At 37.7% G+C, this 19,831-nt stretch overlaps 1 protein-coding gene across 1 annotated transcript in view; it reads left to right on the top strand.

Moving 5' to 3' along the window:
* Positions 1-1,188: 1,188 nt before the first annotated feature.
* The window catches only part of Polr3A (RNA polymerase III subunit A), a 29,525-nt gene continuing 10,882 nt past the window's right edge, over positions 1,189-19,831 (top strand). The window contains exons 1-19 of the mRNA XM_053757710.1: positions 1,189-1,365; positions 1,580-1,715; positions 2,248-2,397; positions 2,920-3,261; positions 3,876-4,030; positions 5,360-5,540; positions 6,598-6,735; positions 7,543-7,740; positions 8,170-8,294; positions 9,234-9,345; positions 9,871-9,981; positions 11,551-11,672; positions 12,469-12,569; positions 13,227-13,362; positions 14,060-14,173; positions 15,332-15,451; positions 17,062-17,141; positions 17,572-17,685; positions 18,576-18,733. Coding sequence (XP_053613685.1) covers positions 1,322-1,365; positions 1,580-1,715; positions 2,248-2,397; positions 2,920-3,261; positions 3,876-4,030; positions 5,360-5,540; positions 6,598-6,735; positions 7,543-7,740; positions 8,170-8,294; positions 9,234-9,345; positions 9,871-9,981; positions 11,551-11,672; positions 12,469-12,569; positions 13,227-13,362; positions 14,060-14,173; positions 15,332-15,451; positions 17,062-17,141; positions 17,572-17,685; positions 18,576-18,733 — 2,637 coding nt within the window. The 5' untranslated portion in view covers positions 1,189-1,321. The remainder of the gene's footprint in view (positions 1,366-1,579; positions 1,716-2,247; positions 2,398-2,919; positions 3,262-3,875; positions 4,031-5,359; positions 5,541-6,597; positions 6,736-7,542; positions 7,741-8,169; positions 8,295-9,233; positions 9,346-9,870; positions 9,982-11,550; positions 11,673-12,468; positions 12,570-13,226; positions 13,363-14,059; positions 14,174-15,331; positions 15,452-17,061; positions 17,142-17,571; positions 17,686-18,575; positions 18,734-19,831) is intronic.

Raw genomic sequence — 19,831 nt, forward strand, 5'->3', positions numbered from 1 at the left:
ACGTCCTACACTGAGCACGAAGCTGGTATTATATTTAGGGTCCGATGGATATAAATGCTTACAAATATTTGTGATCTCAGGTACAAATATTTTCCCGCGCAGGGAATCGAACCGACGTCCAGATAATAGACTGACTGGCGATGGCGTGTGGTGACCACTACATACGCCACGAAGGCATTAAATGAAATGAAATTATTTGTATTAAAATAATAAACCTGCAAATCATCTTTTATGTACATGTACATTATTTAGATCTGCTTCACCTTCCTTTATCGGAAGCAAAGTGGTGATCGATGAAAACAACTACTCGTACATGAATCGGATTGGTATACAAACTATGTGTCACGTACGTACGTAGGTAGGATTTGAATCCAGGGCATCATCGAGCACCGCTTCTAGAACAGTATCGCAAGTAATAACACTATCGCATTGTAAAGGTATAAATCTATTGTTCATAATTACAATAAAACTTAGTAGAGCGTCATCGAGCCCGTGCGAAGCGGTGGTGGTGTAATGGTTAAGACGCCCGCCTGTGGAACGAAAGGTCCCAGGTTCGAATGGTACTACGTGCCACATGAGTTTGTATACCAATCTGACTCGTGTTGTTTTCATCGCCCCCTGGTTGATTATTAACTTGTGTGTGAAATGGAGAAGGCAATGGCAAACCACTTCATTACTAATGCCAAGAAAGTTGTTGTGTGTGTATATTCCACGTAATGACCACGACCCCTCATTCAAGAGTAATACGAATGAGGAGCGTCATCATCACTGAACGTTTTAATATTTTTGATTGTTTGTGTTTTGTAATACCTTTTGATTTATGATTAAACATTTTTTTTATGATAATGAGATAATGTAAAGATAAAGCGAAGTGGTTTTTAAGACTTATGATAAAATCTTATGATTTCATCATAGGTCTTAAAAACCATAAATACCACAGACATTCAACATAAATTTACAAGAATAATTAAATGTACAAGAATAATATATGTGATATACATGAACCTTGAAAGCATTTCCTGAAATTTATATTTCATTGTGGTAGTATTTTCCAACTACTCTTGCAACATTCAATTATCTGCGTTCCGTTTTTCACAAAGTTTTATGGAAAACTTTAAATTCTGAATGCAACGTTTACTGATCCTGCATGTCATTGTCAAACTAACTAGGTACCTAACTAATCTAATATGTCAAATAAAATTAAAGACAGAGTCAGTCAGTGCGTGTTATTGTTATATTTTATTTGGAATAACAGCAATTCAAATAATAAGAGACTTTCCACTTTAATTAGAATTAATGTTAGTCAGTCAACTTATTTAAAATGCCGAAGGAGCAATATCGTGAGACTTACGTGGGGAGGAAGATGTAAGTTAGGTTATGTTTACATCGCCTTACGGTGTTTCTATTCGAAGTTTTCACGATAAATAAATGGAAATAGTTTTGAATATACTAAAACTGACTTCATACCGGATCTTCCATTATACATGTACAAGATATATGTACTTATGATTTGTAAACTTCAGTTGGAAAGTATGATATGTGGTGTTAAACAGAAGTTCAACATGTTTCTTCTCCATAGATCCCATGTCACGTTCAACGTGGATAGTGCGTCGGAAATCCAGAGAGCAGCCCACATACAAGTGATCACGAAGAACCTGTACGCACAAGATGGCCAGAGAGTACCAGCGACCCATGGGGTACTGGACAGGAGAATGGTAAACTCACAAAGTGATTTTTTTATATGACTTTTTCTTACTTACTACCCTCGAGGACTATTTTCCGCAGTTAGGCCTCTTGTATGGGAATTTTCTGCATGCAGAGTTGAAGTTGCTGACTAAAATATTTAACTTTTTTTATACTACCAAATAGGCAGGTGGCCCACCGGATGTTAAGCGGTCTCCACATCAGTAAATGAAAATACTGTTGTTTGGTGGCAGAGATATAAGACTTGCAATTCCATATAAATATATGAAATAAAAATTCAACCACCATATAAAATAATAACTCTAGTTTTTTTTTGTTATTAACATGTTGTCTTTTCTAAATATTTGAGATGTTTTGGTATTCTATTGAATGTATATGTCCTGATAAATGAAAAATAAGGGCTTATATGAATTGCCTTGTATATAGAACATAGATTAAGCAGCAATTCAGACTCTTCACCAAGAATGGGCCTAACTGCAGAAAAAAGCCCTTAAAAGAAGTAAAGTACTATTACATATCTAAGAGATGCACATTTTATTGCAGGGCACAAACCAGAAGGATGCTGATTGCGAAACATGTGGGTTGGGGCTTGCGGAGTGTGTGGGTCACTATGGCTACATCGAGCTGGCCCTACCTGTCTTCCATGTGGGCTACTTCCGCTCCATCATCACCATACTGCAGACAATTTGTAAGGTTTGTATTTAGTACCAATGTAAAAAATACTTATTTTCTTCAATGATTGCACAATTGCATTTGTAATGCTTCAAGAATTACAAACACTATCTATTGAAGGGGACAGGAGCTGAAGAAGGCAGGACCAGTTATAGTACTCCAGGGCGAAATAAGAACCAACCAACTCAATATGTACATACATTCATTATCACTTATAATAGCAAAGAACACAACCACACAGCACAGTGCCTGAGAAAAGACTGGGTTGTTACAATGATTATTATTATAGCCAACACACGGGTGGGGCGACGACAGGTAACAATTATGAGCCGACTGTGCCGACAATACCATTTTGTAATACGAGCTTTTAATTAAAATAACAAATACAGGTACACTGTCTCATTGACGACATTCTCGTTGAGTTTATTCCAGTCTCGAACTACATAATTAGACTGGAAAAATCTTAGGTTTCCTCTAGGATGATGTGTATACTCCCTTTGTATGCCCTTTTGCGGCAGTTGAGTGATATTTTTTTTTTTTCAGGAATGTGCAAAAGTGATGCTCCCAGAAGCCCTAAAGCGATCCTTTCGTCGCAAATTCTTAAATCCGGAACTGTCATACCTCCACAAGAAGACCCTCCGAGCGCAAGTCCTGAAGAAAGCCCACACCTTCTCCAAATGTCCCTCGTGCGAAGCTCTCAACGGCGTGGTGAAGAAGAGTTCAACTGGTATCCTGAAGATCATTCACGACAAATACAGGAACAAGAAGTCATCAGATCCAGTTGTTGTGAGGGTGTTGAAGGATTTCAATCAAGCCAAGGATTCCAATAAGGAGTTGGCCACCATGATGCATAGCGGCCTCATTGTGGAAATGAATCCTTTGACAGTAAGTTATTATTTGTTTCTTTTTTTAATTCTTCAAGCCTCAATACTCAAAATCAGATATGAAGATATGACGTCACGCATTCCCATAGCCATACGTTACGTTCCACGAGTAAATGTACCTAATGGTCGATTTTTAGTTACACATATTTCTGTAATTTGCCATTCAAAAACTATAATCAGAATAAAAATTAGGTAATGAGTTTCTTTTCCCATTGTTTTTTTTTATTTTGCCCCTTTTATGTTTAAAATATAATAGCAGTTATTTATTACTTTATAATGTGTAAAACTCTTGCGTTACTGTGTGACTAACTGACAGACAACGCACAGCCGAAAATACTGGGCGTGAAAAGTTGAAATTTGGTGTGTAGGTTCCTAGGACAGTGTAGGATAGCACTAAGAAGGGTTTTCCAGAAATTCCCACAGGAAACGGATTTTTACTTACATACGAAATTTTGGGCAAATGTTAGTATAGTTATATATTACGACATTTTCTATAAAGTGCTTCATACAATTTTATATTTTATTGTTTTTACATTTAAAGCTCACTTTTCAATGCTCGTCGTTTTGTCGAGTAGGAGCTGGCTATGCTATACGAGTACCTTGCCGTTAATTTAGGTGTTGAACCTGTTCCGGCGGATACCAGAAGAAGACATCCCATTGCTGGGCATGAACATCAAGCAATGTCGGCCGGAAGACCTGATCCTGACGCGGCTTCCGGTGCCTCCGCTCTGCATCAGACCTAGCGTGGTTTCTGAGATAAAAGCTGGCACGTAAGTATACAGCATGATTTCTTATACATTGGCATTATTTTATCTACGTGCTCAGTCCACGGTACTGAACGACTTTTCATAAAATCAAAGCATTTATTCAGAAATTAGGCGTTCACAGGCACTTTTTCACGTCATATTTTAAATTAAATGATGTTTACCAAAGCTACAAACTACTAGCATTTCGGAACGACCACGACTGAGAAGAAATGACGAAAGAAACTCATTCAAACAGTGTTGGTCCCTATTATCCCAGAAGGGCTTACCATTTTTTAAATATAAATTTATGTATATATGGAAGCAACCATGAAATCGCGAAAAAAAAGCAGTACATTTTCACAACTTAGGTATTTAATTTTGTATAGAACAGCTGATTTTTTTTTGCGATTTCGGAGTTACTCTCATAATAAAAGTTGGTCAGAATCATGGACTGAGCATGTGGACAAAATATTGCCAATGTATATAAAGTCACCCTGTATAAGCATATTTTGATCAATTAATAATAAGGCTTTTCTATCGCGATTTTAGTCAAGACCACTGTACAATGCTTGTTAAATAAGATTTAAAAAAAAATTACATTGCGGCACAAACTTTTTATTGTTGTCAGAGAGATCTTGTTGCATTCAATGCGTGACAAAAAAAAACATGTCCGTGCATTAAACCGTTGAGGAGTTCCCTCGTCGGGAGCCGTTCCTGGGTCTGGTCTGGCACAATCAGGTCATGCTTATCATAATAATGCAAACTGAACTCGTGTACAAAATTTCAGCGGTTGTAGATATCGGCTTCAAAATTAAGTTACAAGAATTATTTTACATAAAATAAGCAAATAATAAATTCATATACTGTTATTTTACCTCTAGTCTAATTTTAGGCGTTTTATAATGAAGCGGTGGTGGTGTAGTGGTTAAGACGCCCGCCTGTGGATCGAAAGGTCTCAGGTTCGTATCCTACTCGTGCCACATGAGTTTGTATACCAATCTGACTCATCTATAGTAGTTTTCATAGACCACCACTTGCTTCTGGTGAAGGAAAAAATCGTGAGGAAACCAGCACGCTGATGGACAGTTTAGTTCACTAGTGTGCATGCGACTACCTGCCACTAGATTTCGTTAACTAGTCATAAAAGTCATATCAGATGCCTTTAGACGACTTGATCAAAATCTGACAGCAGTGTTAGCAATAACACACTCGATATGATGGTGACTTTACGAGTGTCAGAAGTGAAAGTTATATCTGTCTCTTTGATTTTACGAGATTGAGCAACCCACATCAAGATATTCCTATTTTTAATTATTACATATAAGAATTTTAATTGCAACAAAAATTAATCAGCAACGAAGACGACCTAACAATGAAGCAATCGGAGATACTTCTCATCAATGACGTCATAGGCCGCCATATTGCCAGCGGGGGCAAGAGCGAGCTGGTGGTGCAAGAGGACTGGGACTACCTGCAGCTGCACGTGGCTCTGTATATCAACAGCGAGATGTCTGGCATCCCGCTCTCTATGCAGGTGAGTGAGCGAGACAACACTGCAGTCATAATTTATTTTGATTCATACAGTTGTTTGACGCTTTGCTATAGTCCGCTGTCACAAATTAAGAATGTCGGGGTACTGTATATCTATACTATTATTATAAAGAGCGTTTGTGAGTTTGTATGTTTGAGGTGGGTAATCTTGGAAACTACCGAACCGATTTCAAAAATTCTTTCACCATTACAAATGTACATTATCCAAGATTGCTATAGGCTATATTTTATCTCAAAAATCCCACGCGAGCGAAGCCTCGGGCGACATCTAGTTAATTAATATTTTTACTTGATTTTACAACAATCCGCTTGAGGTCAACTCTTCTTGGGTATGCTGTTGCCTATCTGACCTATGTGTCCCTTGGTCGCCTCGTACGATATCCACGGCAGAATATAGAGAATAATAAATAATAATAAAATCTTTATTCAAGTATCTTAATAGCTATAATGTTACAATAGTACGTGTATAAAAAAAGTACAAAAATAAATGTTGCCTGAGCTAGGGTGAAAATCACCCTGTGTTTCAAGAGTTTAAAAACTAAAACATATATAATAAACAATTATAAAAATTATATAAAATTAATAAAGCAATAAAAATAAGAACATGAATAACATACTGATTACATACAGGTATACTAATATATAACTGTTAATAATTCCTCTGTATCTTCATACGACATATTTTGGAGGGGGGCTTCTTGGAGAACTTTCGCACTAAGAGTGCAGGTATTCAATGTAAATAAATAAATATATTAGGACAAATCACACAGATTGAGCTAGCCCCAAAGTAAGTTCGAGACTTGTGTTATGGGATACTAACTCAACGATACTATATTTTATAACAAATACATATATAGATAAACATCCAAGACCCGGGCCAATCAGAAGATCATTTTCCATCATGACCCGACCGGGGATCGAACCCGGGACCTCTCGGTTCAGAGGCAAGCACTTTACCACTACGCCACCGAGGTCATCATAAAATATAGAGAATTCGAAACTGTACATATTTTTGTCATGTAATATTGTCTGTGTGTCAGCCCAAGAAGCCAGGTCGAGGGTTGGTGCAGCGCCTGAAGGGCAAGCAGGGCCGTTTCCGCGGGAACCTGTCCGGGAAGCGCGTGGACTTCTCCAGCAGGACCGTCATCTCCCCGGACCCCAATCTGCAGATACAGGAGGTATGTTGCTTTACTATATTTTTGCGCTTTGGAAGTCGGCAGTAGACTTGGTTTAAGTAATTGTATTGACGTCAATAAGTGATGTATATCATCCTAAATTGAATAAATAAATAAATATATAAATAAATATATGAGGACAAATCACACAGATTGAGCCAGTCCCAAAGTAAGTTCGAGACTTGTGTTGTGGGATACTAACTCAACGATACTATATTTTATAACAAATACATATATAGATAAACATCCAAGACCCGGGCCAATCAGAAAAAGATCATTTTCCATCATGACCCGACCGGGGATTGAACCCGGGACCTCTCGGTCCAGAGGCAAGCACTTTACCACTACGCCACCGAGGTCAAATTTTATCGTTATAAAGCATTTTGATTTTGAATTTGATGAAAATAATTTGATTTTTTTGCTCGTGAAGTTTGACATGTTGGATTGGAATGTGCAGTCCTATGACGTGGCGATTTTATAATCAAAAAGATTTTCAATAAATCTTTAAATCCATATCCGTACTAATATCATAAATGCGAAAGTCTGTCTGTTCCGCTTTCACGGCTAAACCGCTGGACCGATTTTGATGAAATTTGGTATGTTTGTAGTTAAAGACCGAAATAACTTCATTGGCACTATTAATGGAGTGGTTTGCCATTGTCATCTCAATTTCATACACAACTTGATAATCAATCAGTCACGCAGATCTTCCTTCACCGGAAGCAAGTGGTGGTCTATGAAAATTACTACACAAAAGAGTCGGCTCAGATCGAATCAATAGGTAATGTCAAACTTGAATATTTTGTTCAGGTCGGGGTGCCAGTCCACGTGGCCAAGATCCTGACATACCCTGAGCAGGTGTTCCCGGCCAACCTGCAGTGGCTGCGGAAGCTGGTCTGCAACGGGCCTGACGTCCACCCGGGCGCTAACTATGTGCAACAGCGGGGGCTGAGGAACAAGAAGTACCTCAAGTACGGCAACCGGGAGAAGATTGCGCAGGAGTTGAAGGTTAGTGGAAAGAGAGAGAGAGAGTGAAAGAAAGAGAAAGTGTCAAAATAATTATAATTATGTGGAAAATGCCATGCTTGTTTGTCTGTTACCTATTCAGGCTCTATCTACTCAACCAATCTTCTTAAAATGTTACATACATGTAGTTTGACGTATGGAAAAGGACACCTTTTATCCCGAAAAAAATACTGTTCATCAATTATCAACTTTCACTTCCTTACATATTATAAAACAAAGTCCACTGCCGCGTCTGTCTGTCTGTCTGTCCGCGATAAACACAAAAACTGATGCATGACCGCATTTTCATGCTTGGTTTTCACCAATAGATAGCGTGATTCCTGAGGAAGGTTTATTTGTATAATTTGTTATGTTTTACACGTGCGAAGCAAGGACGGGCCTCTAATATTATATAAATAACAATTTTCCCAGTGCGGCGACATCGTGGAGCGCCACCTGGTGGACGGCGACGTAGTCCTGTTCAACCGCCAGCCGTCGCTGCACAAGCTGTCCATCATGTGTCACAGGGCCAGGGTGCAGCCGCAGAGGACCTTTAGGTAACAAGCTCCTCAATACTTTCCATCAGACGCGGTGGGTGGTCGTGAAACTCATGTCAGATGCCTTTAGGTGACTCACCTACAGCCGTCAGGTATGTTTTTGTGTACTGTACAGTCGACAGCACATCAACCTACCCAAATTCAGCACTTTTTCACGTCATATTCTAATTTAAATGATGTTTACCAAAGCTACAAACTACTAGCATTTCGGAACGACCACTGCTGAGAAGAAATGCCGAAAGAAACTCATTCAAACAGTGTTGGTTCCTATTATGCCAGAAGGGCTTACCATTTTTTAAATATAAATTTATGTATATTTTTTTATCAGTAATATAACAATTTGCATGTACAATACACAATAAAGTACATGGTCAAGGTGAGACTGTGTGTATGTATAAACTTTCGAGAATAGATTGCGTAAATTATAGTGAAAACCGGTTTTTGATGCAGTTTAAAATGTTATTTCAAAGAATAAATCTTAGCAACCGACAGGGCTTGTTTAATTCTATGTAGTAATTTTGTAACACGTTATATATTACTTTACTTACTTATAAAAATATTATAAATGCGAAAGTAAGTTTGTTTGTTACCTCTTCACGCTCTATCTACTCGACCAATCTTCTTGAAAATTTCCATACATGTAGTTTGAAGTACGTAGAAGGACATAGGATACCTTTCATCCCGGCAAAATTATTGTTCCCGTTGGAAATTTCACGCGTGAAAGCTAGTTATTTATAAATAAAAAATCATTCATTCATTCATATTTAATTTCTTAATTTGTTGTAATTGTTTTAGTTTGGTTTTTAACTTGCTTTCAACGCCTGAAACACAGGATGTTTCACATCCTATTGTAAAACTTTAACCATTTAAGTCATTGAAATAAAGAATTTATTTATTTATATATTATGTACTAATACCATTACTTTATCGACATTTTAGATTCAACGAATGCGTGTGTACTCCTTATAACGCCGATTTTGATGGAGACGAGATGAATATGCATCTACCGCAGACCGAGGAGGCCCGGGCGGAAGCGTTGATACTAATGGGGGTGAGTCGTGGTCGTTTGTAGGCTGTGACGCCGCGAACCAAGCGTTAAAATAAACCTTATGATTTAGGAGATTCGGTTGTGATTTTACAAATTGTCTGATGTCATTCTTTGTAAGTGCTGTTGTTGAAAACCTTTATGAGGACGACCTCCGTGGCCTAATGGCCATCATGCCGGACTGCTATACTGGAGGTCCCGGGTTCGATCCCCGGTCGGGTCATGATGGAAAATGATCTTTTTCTTATTGGCCCGGGTCTTGGATGTTTATCTATATATGTATTTATTATAAAATATAGTATCGTTGAGTTAGTATCACATAACACAAGTCTCGTAACACAACTTTGGGGCTAGCTCAATCTGTATGATTTGTTCTAATAAATTTATTTATTTACTTTTTCGTCTCCGCTTCGCGCGGTCGTCGGCATCTCTAGTTGTCAGACCACTGAAACGCATATCTTGGTTTGGACCACATTGCATTATTAAAATAGACATGATCTGATGGCGCACTGATGATTGCGTTATGTACAGAACAAGTCGAACCTGGTGACTCCTCGCAACGGGGAGCTGCTGATCGCGGCCACGCAGGACTTCATCACCGGCGGGTACCTGCTCACCCAGAGAGACACTTTCCTCACCAAGGTATGTATATTAACACAGCAGGCAAAGGCAAGAAGGTGGTGACGGTCCAGCGGTTAACACCGCTTGGAAACCGAAAGCTCCCAGGTTTGTTTATTCGTGCCACATGACCTTGTATACCAATCGTATTGTGGTTGAGCTTCGCGATGGCTGACTCACGCGTCAACTCGTGAACGGGTGCTGCCGGGGAAACTGGTCAGCTCGATCTTTTATTAAAAGTTTTTTTTGTTTGGTTAATTATACATATATATATATATAAGTATATATATTTTCCTTTCATCAGCACTTGATCACAATCATAATATGTTTCAGCATACCTTTTGACCATGTACTTTATTGTGTACTTACATGTTATATTACTGATAAAAAATTATACATAAATTTATATTTAAAAAATGGTAAGCCCTTCTGGCATAATAGGGACCAACACTGTTTGAATGAGTTTCTTTCGGCATTTCTTCTCAGCAGTGGTCGTTCCGAAATTAGTTTGTAGCTTTGGTAAACATCATTTAATTTAGATTATGACGTGAAAAAATGCCTGTGAAGGCCTAATTTCTGAATAAATGATTTGATTTTGATTTTGATTTTGATTTTGAATCTAACACGTAGTTAGTATTGTGGCGACATCTACCACGCCACATGCACAACACCGCAGATGTAAAAAAGCCGACCAAACGCAACGGATCACGAGCCACACAAGTGATCCACGACACTACGACTCACTACAGAAGCTGACAAGCGTAAGCGCTGCGGCTGGCGGCGGGGAGATCTTCCCTGCGGTCGAGCATAATCGGTCGAGCATAATCACCTCGTTCCCGCTACAGTATATAAGCCACTAGTAGTATAGTAATTTTCATAGGCCTGCTCTCTATTTTGGTTTACTAGTGTACTGGATATCTGACTATTTGCCACCAGATAACGGTAGCTAGTTGTAAAAGTCATGTCAGATGCCTTTAGTCATGTCAGAAGACTTGTATAAAATCTGACACATGTGTTAGGTGTAACATATTTTTGATAAGTCGAAGAAAACAGGCGTGCGGCCCACGTGAGGGCGCGCTGTCACCGGTGCCTATATTTTTATTGTTTTCAATGACAAAAAAAATATAAATCAATAAAAAAAATCATTTATTTCGAACATAGATCCAATATTTAATACAGTTAAAATTATAGCTACCGAAATTATGTCCCTTAGTGGCCCTGTGACATTTTATCAGTGTATGAAATGGTCTTATTGTAGGGCGGAACCACACGTTACATTCTAAGTTATACCCATGTAGAAAATTTAAATAATATGAAAGTAGTAATAATTTTTATTTCAGATTTGGTCCATATTCGGTTAGTGTATCCTTGTTATATACTGCTTGTACATAAAATCTTTGTTATGTAATATTTATTTATCCAACTCTGCAGTGTTTTTAATCACTTTGATTTGTATATTTGTGACGTCGGTCAAAGACTTTCAGGGTGCTATTGGACCGCAGTCGCAAGAACACGGTAGTGTAACGGGTTCATATTATAGCGGCCGACCCGTCCGCGCCTTCCTCCGCGAACTTAATCAGCTTAATTCTCCAGGGCGAGGCTCAACAGCTGGCCGCTTGCCTGCTGGCCGGGCCTGACGCCACGATGCTCATCCACATGCCGCCGCCCGCAATACTCAAACCCAAGATACTCTGGACCGGGAAACAGATATTCAGGTAACGCCTCAACGCTGCAGTAGTCTGTAGCTTTTTGGGATATATTGAAAAAAATTGACGTGTAAAAATTGATCTCTTGATTATTGATTGAGTATTAATTGATCGAGTGTCTGTGTGATATCGGAATTTTTGACGTGAGAATTCAATTAAAACACCTGGTTAATTACCTAAGTGCTTATTCCATTTAACAGCACCTGGGTGATTTAGTCAGGTGCTTTAAGTGAAGAAGTGCCTGTGAAGTATATATATATATATTCATCGAGGACAAAACTATTGTTCCCGTGGGATTTGCGAAAAACTTGTATTCTATTAAATATTTGATAATTATAATTTAAATATTTAATAATTATAATTTAAATATTTGACATAAAACTAATACCCCTATAATAAAAAAACAGAAATCTATCAATAAAATTAATAAAGCACGCATATATATGATTAGTTTTTATAACATAATGGCCCTTCTCTCATTGCAGCGCCCGTCAGGGCCCTTAATTGGTTCTAATTCTATGAAAACACCTGTATTACATTAAGGACGCAATAAATGATTTGATTTGATTTGATTTGATTTATTATAGGTGGCGCTAAATGCTAATAAACTTTGCAATGACTAACTAAAATTAATAACTATGCACTAGATGGCGCTGTGTGTTTTAAACGCGCTATGAGTATTTTAATTTAACCATCCCACTCACATTTTAATGCGAAAAAAAGCTGTTTCCTAGGTCAATGAAGCGGGCGAACTCGCAGACAGAAGCTAGTTGATAAATAAATTAATAGATCATTATAATTTCAGTTTGATAATGAAGCCGAACAAACTTTGCGAAGTAAAAGCCAATTTGGAGACAAAGGGCAAGAACTATACCGGTAACAGAGATATGTGTGCGCAGGATTCATGTGAGTTTCCATCTCTTTCTCCCTTCTTTGCGTGTTCTCAACTGTATTCGGGGTTTTGACGTCACGAAGCCGAGAGTCGGGGCGTAAAAAATAACAATTAAGTCTCCACAGATAACACAAAAGTATGAAATTGAGAAATTATTATATTATTTTGTACTGTTTTTATAATGACTTCGTTGGCGCGGTGGTAAAATGCTTGCCTCTGAACCGAGGGTTCGATCCCCGGTCGGGTCATGATGGAAAATGATCTTTATCTGATTGACCCGGGTCTTGGATGTATATATGTATTTGTTATAAAATATAGTATCGTTGAGTTAGTATCCCATAACACAAGTCTCGAACTTATTTTGGGGCCAGCTCAATCTGTGTGATTTGTCCTAATATTGAAAAAAAAATTTAAAGAAATGTATATGGGCAATAAACATATTTCGTATTGTAACTAGCGGCCCGTCCTGGCTTCGCTCGGATGAAAACATAATAAATTATACCGCTAAACCTTCCTTAGGAATCACTCTATTTATTAATGAAAACCGCATGAAAATCCGTGCGGTAGTTTTTGAGTTTATCGCGAACAGACAGACGCGATATAGGACTGTAACGACGCGATATAGGACGCGATATATTTGTAATATGTAAGGATGTGTTATATTTGTGCAGATGTGATAATAAGGAACTCTGAGCTGGTGTGCGGGTCGATGGACAAGAGCACCCTGGGCTCGGGCACCAAGACATCTATCTTCTACATCCTGCTGCGGGATTGGGGGGAGGAGTACGCCGTCAGGGCTATGTGGAGGTGGATAAGTGTTTTATATTGGTGTAATTTTATAATAAGTATTACAGGTACTAATATTTCTGATTACCGGAACGCACCCAATGTATTAAGCCCCGCGGCCCAGCGGTGATTGGTTCCCAACTCTCCCGCTGAGAACTTTGGCCACCACCACGCATGCGCGAATTTACGGTATAGACTATAATGTACGCGCCATCTTGTGGCGTCTCTCTTCCAACCGCGTATTGATGTTAAATACTATTTTAATCTTGTAATCTATAATATTATTATAAAGAGGTAATCTTTTGTGAGTTCGTATGTTTGAGGCGGGTTATCTACAAAATCACCGATTTAAAAACGATGAACCGATTTAAAAATTCTTTAACCATTAGAAAGGTACATTATCCAAGATTGCTATAGGCTATATTTTATCCGAAAAGGCCCGGGCAACATCTAGTTCTATATATCATTTGTGTCTTACGAAACACAGTTCAATATTAAAGAGGCTCAAGGCGTATAATTGTTTTAATAGGTATTTATTCTAAAGAAAGACATTATAATTGAAAATATAATTTACTAACTATATTTTCAATCATAATGCCTTTCTTTATACCTTTTGGCCAAGCAAAGATACTTCTATGCTTGGCCGTCAAGGTATTCAACGTCCCCTGAAAATACATATTAATATTATATATATATATAATAATAATATTGTTTGCAGACTGGCCCGCATGTCGTCTTATTACATGATGAACCGTGGGTTCAGCTTCGGCATCATCGACGTGACGCCCGGCAACAAGCTCATTGAGGCTAAGAACAAGCTGCTTGACTCTGGGTAAGCTGTTCGAATCAAATCTTCTGTCAATCCATCAATTAATTAATCCGTCAATTGGTCCACCGGTCGATTGATCGATTTATCAATAATTTGACAGACAACGCAGCTGAACTGCTGGGTATAGAAAGTCGAAAGGTTTTAGAAAATTCCACGGGTGCGAAATTTCTGAAACTGTTTTCACACGCGTACGAAGTTGCGTGCAGAAGCTATTTTTTACTAATATTTTTAGTTGATAAGCTATTGTCTAAAATTCATAGTCATTCGAGAAAAGTTGAAGAATATTTTGTCAAACACAAATCCAAAATTGTTTATTCAACAAAATAACTTATATATATATATATATATATATATATATATATATATATATATATATATATATATATATATATCACTTATTGACGTCAAATCATATCAGCTTAGAACATCACTTATTGACGTCAAATCATATCAACTTAGAACATCACTTATTGACGTCAAATCATATCAACTTAGAACATCACTTATTGACGTCAAATCATATCAGCTTAGAACATCACTTATTGACGTCAATTCATATCAACGTAGAACATCACTTATTGACGTCAAAAATTACTTAAATTGACTTCCGCACTTCGGCGCAACAATCTTAATCGCAGGCTTTTCTTCAAAAATTTGTACATTAAGGGATCCTACTTATATTAAAAATGCCATAGTTTGTGAGGGTGTATGTTTCTTGCTCTTTCACGCAAAATCTACTGGACCGATTGTTATAAAATTTGGTACACGGGTAGAATATAACCTGGAATAACACATAGGGTACTTTTTATCCTGAAATTCCAACGGGAACAAAGCCCCGGGGCGCAGCTAGTAAATAAAAATTTTTGAATGGAATTGTCAAAATCAAAATCAAATCATTTATTCAGAAATTAGGCCTTCACAGGCACTTTTTCACTTCATATTCTAAATTAAATTATGTTTACCAAAGCTACAAACTACTAGCATTTCGGAATGACCACTGCTGAGAAGAAATGCCGAAAGAAACTCATTCAAACAGTGTTGGTCCCTATCATGCCAGAAGGGCTTACCATTTTTTAAATATAAATTTATGTATAATTTTTATCAGTAATATAACAATGTAAGTACACAATAAAGCACAATTGAGTTTTTTGTTCCGTCCAGGTACTCGAAATGCGATAGCTATATCTTGGAAATGGAGAAGGGGACCCTGCAGTGCCAGCCCGGCTGCAGCATGGAGGAGACGCTGGAGGCCGTGATGCTCAGCGAGCTCAGCAGCATCAGGTGCGGCCGCTAGGTGGCGCCACTGTCTTACAGTGTTGCTACAGAATGGTAGTAATGTAGCAGGGAACTCTGTAAAACTAAATCCTCTTCCGCGTCTGTCTGTTCGCGGTATATAATATGTTGTATTTTCTTTAATACTAACTAATATTATAAATGCGAAAGTAAGTTTGTTCGTTCGTTTGTTTGTTTGTTACTTCTTCACGCATTATCTATTGGACCAATTGTTATGAAATTTAGTACAGTCAACAGCACATCAAATTAGCACGCATGAACCTGTATGACGCGGTAATAGCGGCGAGTTTGCAATGAGTTTGGGTAGCTTGATATGTCGTTGACTGTACACGGAGAGAAAATAACCTGGAATAGCACATAGGGTACTTTTTATCCTGAAATTCCCACGGGAGCCCTAGTATTTAGTAATATTTATTACTAGTATTTTCTCTTAATAAATAAATAAATAAATATATTAGGACAAATCACACAGATTGAGCTAGCCCCAAAGTAAGTTCGAGACTTGTGTTATGGGATACTAACTCAACGATACTATATTTTATAACAAATACATATATAGATATTAATATTATGATTATTTCACTGACAATTCGATACAGGCTGATTTACACCACTAATAGTAATAGGCAACGAGCTGGCGTAACCAAATGAGATAGAACGTTTTTTATCTCATTTATAGCGTAACAAGACAGGTTGAAAAACCGGGCAAAGGATATTAGCACTTTGCAACATTGTTTTCTTAATCGATAAACTAGTTTCAAACAAACAATAACTTTGTCCCGTTTCCTCCTATCTCGTATCTATTCTAACATGCGTTTATTTTCCATGTATTATAAATTTTCACCGGTTGCCTATTAAACTGTATTGTTGTATGATATGTAATTATTTAACAATAGGGTGGATGATTTTTTATTTAATGACTATTCAAGGCCTTTTTATTATTAGAAAGGACAGTGAAAAAATTATTGTGATAATGACAATACTTTCAAAGATATAAAAAAAAAATGGTTGCCTGTAAAGTCGGTTTTACGGGCGAAGATTTTACGTGACAACGTCTTTTTACGCGCGCGGCAGACCGATCATAGTTGAGTGGGAGAGAGACGCAAGGCATTCGGCGGGCCTCTCTCTCGTTCGGTGACTCATCGTAACGTTACCGGGCGTTACACTTTTTCATAAGTGACTCCCAGCCGCAACCTAATTTAAGACGTTGTCACGTCAATAAAATGACAATTTTTTAGACTTGTCGTAACGCTCCATACGAAATGATACTCGTAACGTGACGTCACGATTGAGTAATATCTTGGCGAAAAGAGCTATATTTGTTCGACAATTGCAATTACATATCGCGTTTATGGTGATTATTTCAAAATTTACGTTTTTTTTTACGATGGTTGAGTTTATTATTGTATATATTTTATTCAATGAACTCTCCAACCAACTTTAAATGATCGTATAATGATCCAGCAGCATTTAATTACAGTCTATGAATTATCACAATGTTAAATATATCTATTTTATCTAGAGCATACATATTTTTTTAAAAAAATTGACCATATCTAATATTATTTCTTGTGCTCTATAAAGTATTTAATTTTCAGAGAATTAGCAGCTAAAGCGTGCTTCAGGGAGTTACATCCGACGAATGCTCCGCTCATCATGGCGCAAAGTGGTTCCAAAGGTATAACTCACATTTATTTTTTTATATATTTTTTTACTTATATATGGAAAGTTTGCCATTTCGAATTGAACCTTATTGCTTTGTTAATAAGGATGAAAATATCGATGTGAATTTTAAATTGTGAGAAGCGTTTAATCTAACAATATATTTAAGTTATATAGCCATAAACTGAATCTGGATAAGATTCAATTTACGGCCTTGTCAACAGGATTCAATATCCGCATTACATAGCTTAGTGTACTATGGGAAATTTGCTATTCTAAATTGAACCTTATTGTCTTGTTAGTAGGGTTGACCCTATGTAAACGTCACTGTAAATTAAAAATAGTGAACGCCTATTAAAATCAACACTTCGTTTAATCCATCTATAAGTCACAATATATTAAGTAATATTGACATTATAAATTGAACCTTAACTCCTTGTCAACAGGGTCCAACATCAACATTTCCCAAATGATCGCTTGTGTGGGCCAACAAGCGCTGAACGGCAAGCGGGTGCCCAACGGCTTTGAAGACAGATCACTGCCACACTTTGAAAGGCACTGTACGTGTAACATTTTCTCAGTTCCTACAGTCGAAATTCGAACACCTCCACACAGACGATTGTGGGGGGCCAGAGGTGCGAGGAGAGGGGGGGCATACCCAAGGCTGGAAACTAAATCAAGGGCTGGAAAAACAAAATAAATTAATACAAATATAATATCACTTCTTTCATATTTTGTGAATTGTGAAAATAGTGCGAATAAAAAAAAAACAACTATAAAGTGCCTTCTCCTTAATATAGTCATTGACACACACACAGCTTTAACTTACATTAATCATTCATTGTAATAACTGGGCTTGATTGTAATAATCTTAACGTTCTTATAATTTATTTAAATATAAACTAAACGCGCTAACTAAATAAAACCCTAAAAATATTTTGCGACAACCCTAACTGCATTAACAGCTCTTACTCTAAAGGCCTTCGAACAACTATATAAATCACTAGATGCGCTCCGGGGCTTCGCTCACGTGGGAATTTCGGCACAAAGTACGCGTGTATGTAAAATTTCAAGAACATCTGTTATGCAGGTGAATCGTGAAGAGGTAACAAACTTACTTTCGCATTTATAAGTTAGGATTTTAAATTGCAGTATATCTTTTTTCGAAAAATTTGATAGCACCGTTGGTTTTTGACGACCTCGGTGGCGCAGTGGTAAAGTGCACTGAACCGAGAGGTCCCGGGTTCGATCCCCGGTCGGGTCATGATGGAAAATGATCTTCTTCTGATTGGCCCGGGTCTTGGATGTTCATCTATATATGTATTTGTTATAAAATATAGTACCGTTGAGTTAGCATCCCATAACACAAGTCTCGAACTTACTTTGGGGCCAGCTCAATCTGTGTGATTTGTCCTAATATATTGATTTATTCTTTTTTTTTTATTTACAGCCAAAATCCCAGCCGCTCGCGGTTTCGTCGAGAACAGTTTCTACTCGGGCCTGACTCCTACCGAGTTCTTCTTCCACACGATGGGGGGCAGGGAGGGGCTGGTCGACACTGCGGTCAAGACTGCGGAGACTGGATACCTTCAGCGGCGACTGGTCAAGGTCATTTAATAAGAGATATTTTCATTGGTTGTTCTTTTAATATGTAACAAACAATAATGGTATATGTAACTACCAGCTGTTTTTGCGTCTTCGTCCGCATAAATTCCCTCGGGAACACTTTTTTCTTCGTGTTAAAATGGTATTGGGATAGTTGTTAAAATATATATAGCGCATTTAAAATACACACAGCGCCATCTAGTGTTTTTATATTTGGCGCCGCTTGTAATAGCATATAGATTTTTCGCAAATCCCACGGGAGCAATAGTTTTTTTCCGGGTTGAAAGGTACCTTATGTCCTTCTCCGTACTCTTAATATGCGAAATTTCAAGAATATTGCTTGAGTTGCTAACGCGTGAAGAGGTAATAAACTAACAAGCTTACTTTCTTTTATTTATAAATTAATTGGGATTACCAATCATTTATGGTACCATTAATATGTAAGAAACAATAATGTTAAGTCCTTCCGGCATGATAGGGACCCGACACTGTTCAAATGAGTTTCTTTCGGCATTTCTTCTCAGCAGTGGTCGTTCCGAAATGCCAGTAGTTTGTAGCTTGTGAGAAATTACTATAATCTTCTTCTTCATAGTCGTATTCCTCATGGCTGAGGGTTGTGGTTATTGCGTGGAATGAAACACACACAACAACTTTCTTGGCATTATTAATGGAGTGGTTTGCCATTGCCTTCTCCATTTCATACACAAGTTAATAAAAATCAACCAGTGTGCAGGTTTCCTCACGATGTTTTCCTTCACCGGAAGCAAGTGGTGGTCGATGAAAACTACTATACATGATTCAGATTGTTATACAAACTCATGTGGCACGAGTAGGATTCGAACCTGGGTCCTTTCGATCCACAGGCGGGCGTCTTAACCATTACACCACCACCGCTATAATTACTATAATATAATACACCATTTGTCGTGAAAAAGTGTCTGTGAAGTTCAAATTTCTGAATAAAGGTTTGATTTTTTGATACCGATGTTTAAACTTGTGTGAACTTTACATAAACTTAAATAAAATACGTATCGATACCTTTTCTGTTATTTTGTAGTAGGATAGCAAGCTCCTCGTCTATATATTTTTGCATGTACATGT

This window comes from Plodia interpunctella, chromosome 17 (genome assembly GCF_027563975.2).
Source record: "Plodia interpunctella isolate USDA-ARS_2022_Savannah chromosome 17, ilPloInte3.2, whole genome shotgun sequence".
Lineage (NCBI taxonomy): Eukaryota > Metazoa > Arthropoda > Insecta > Lepidoptera > Pyralidae > Plodia > Plodia interpunctella.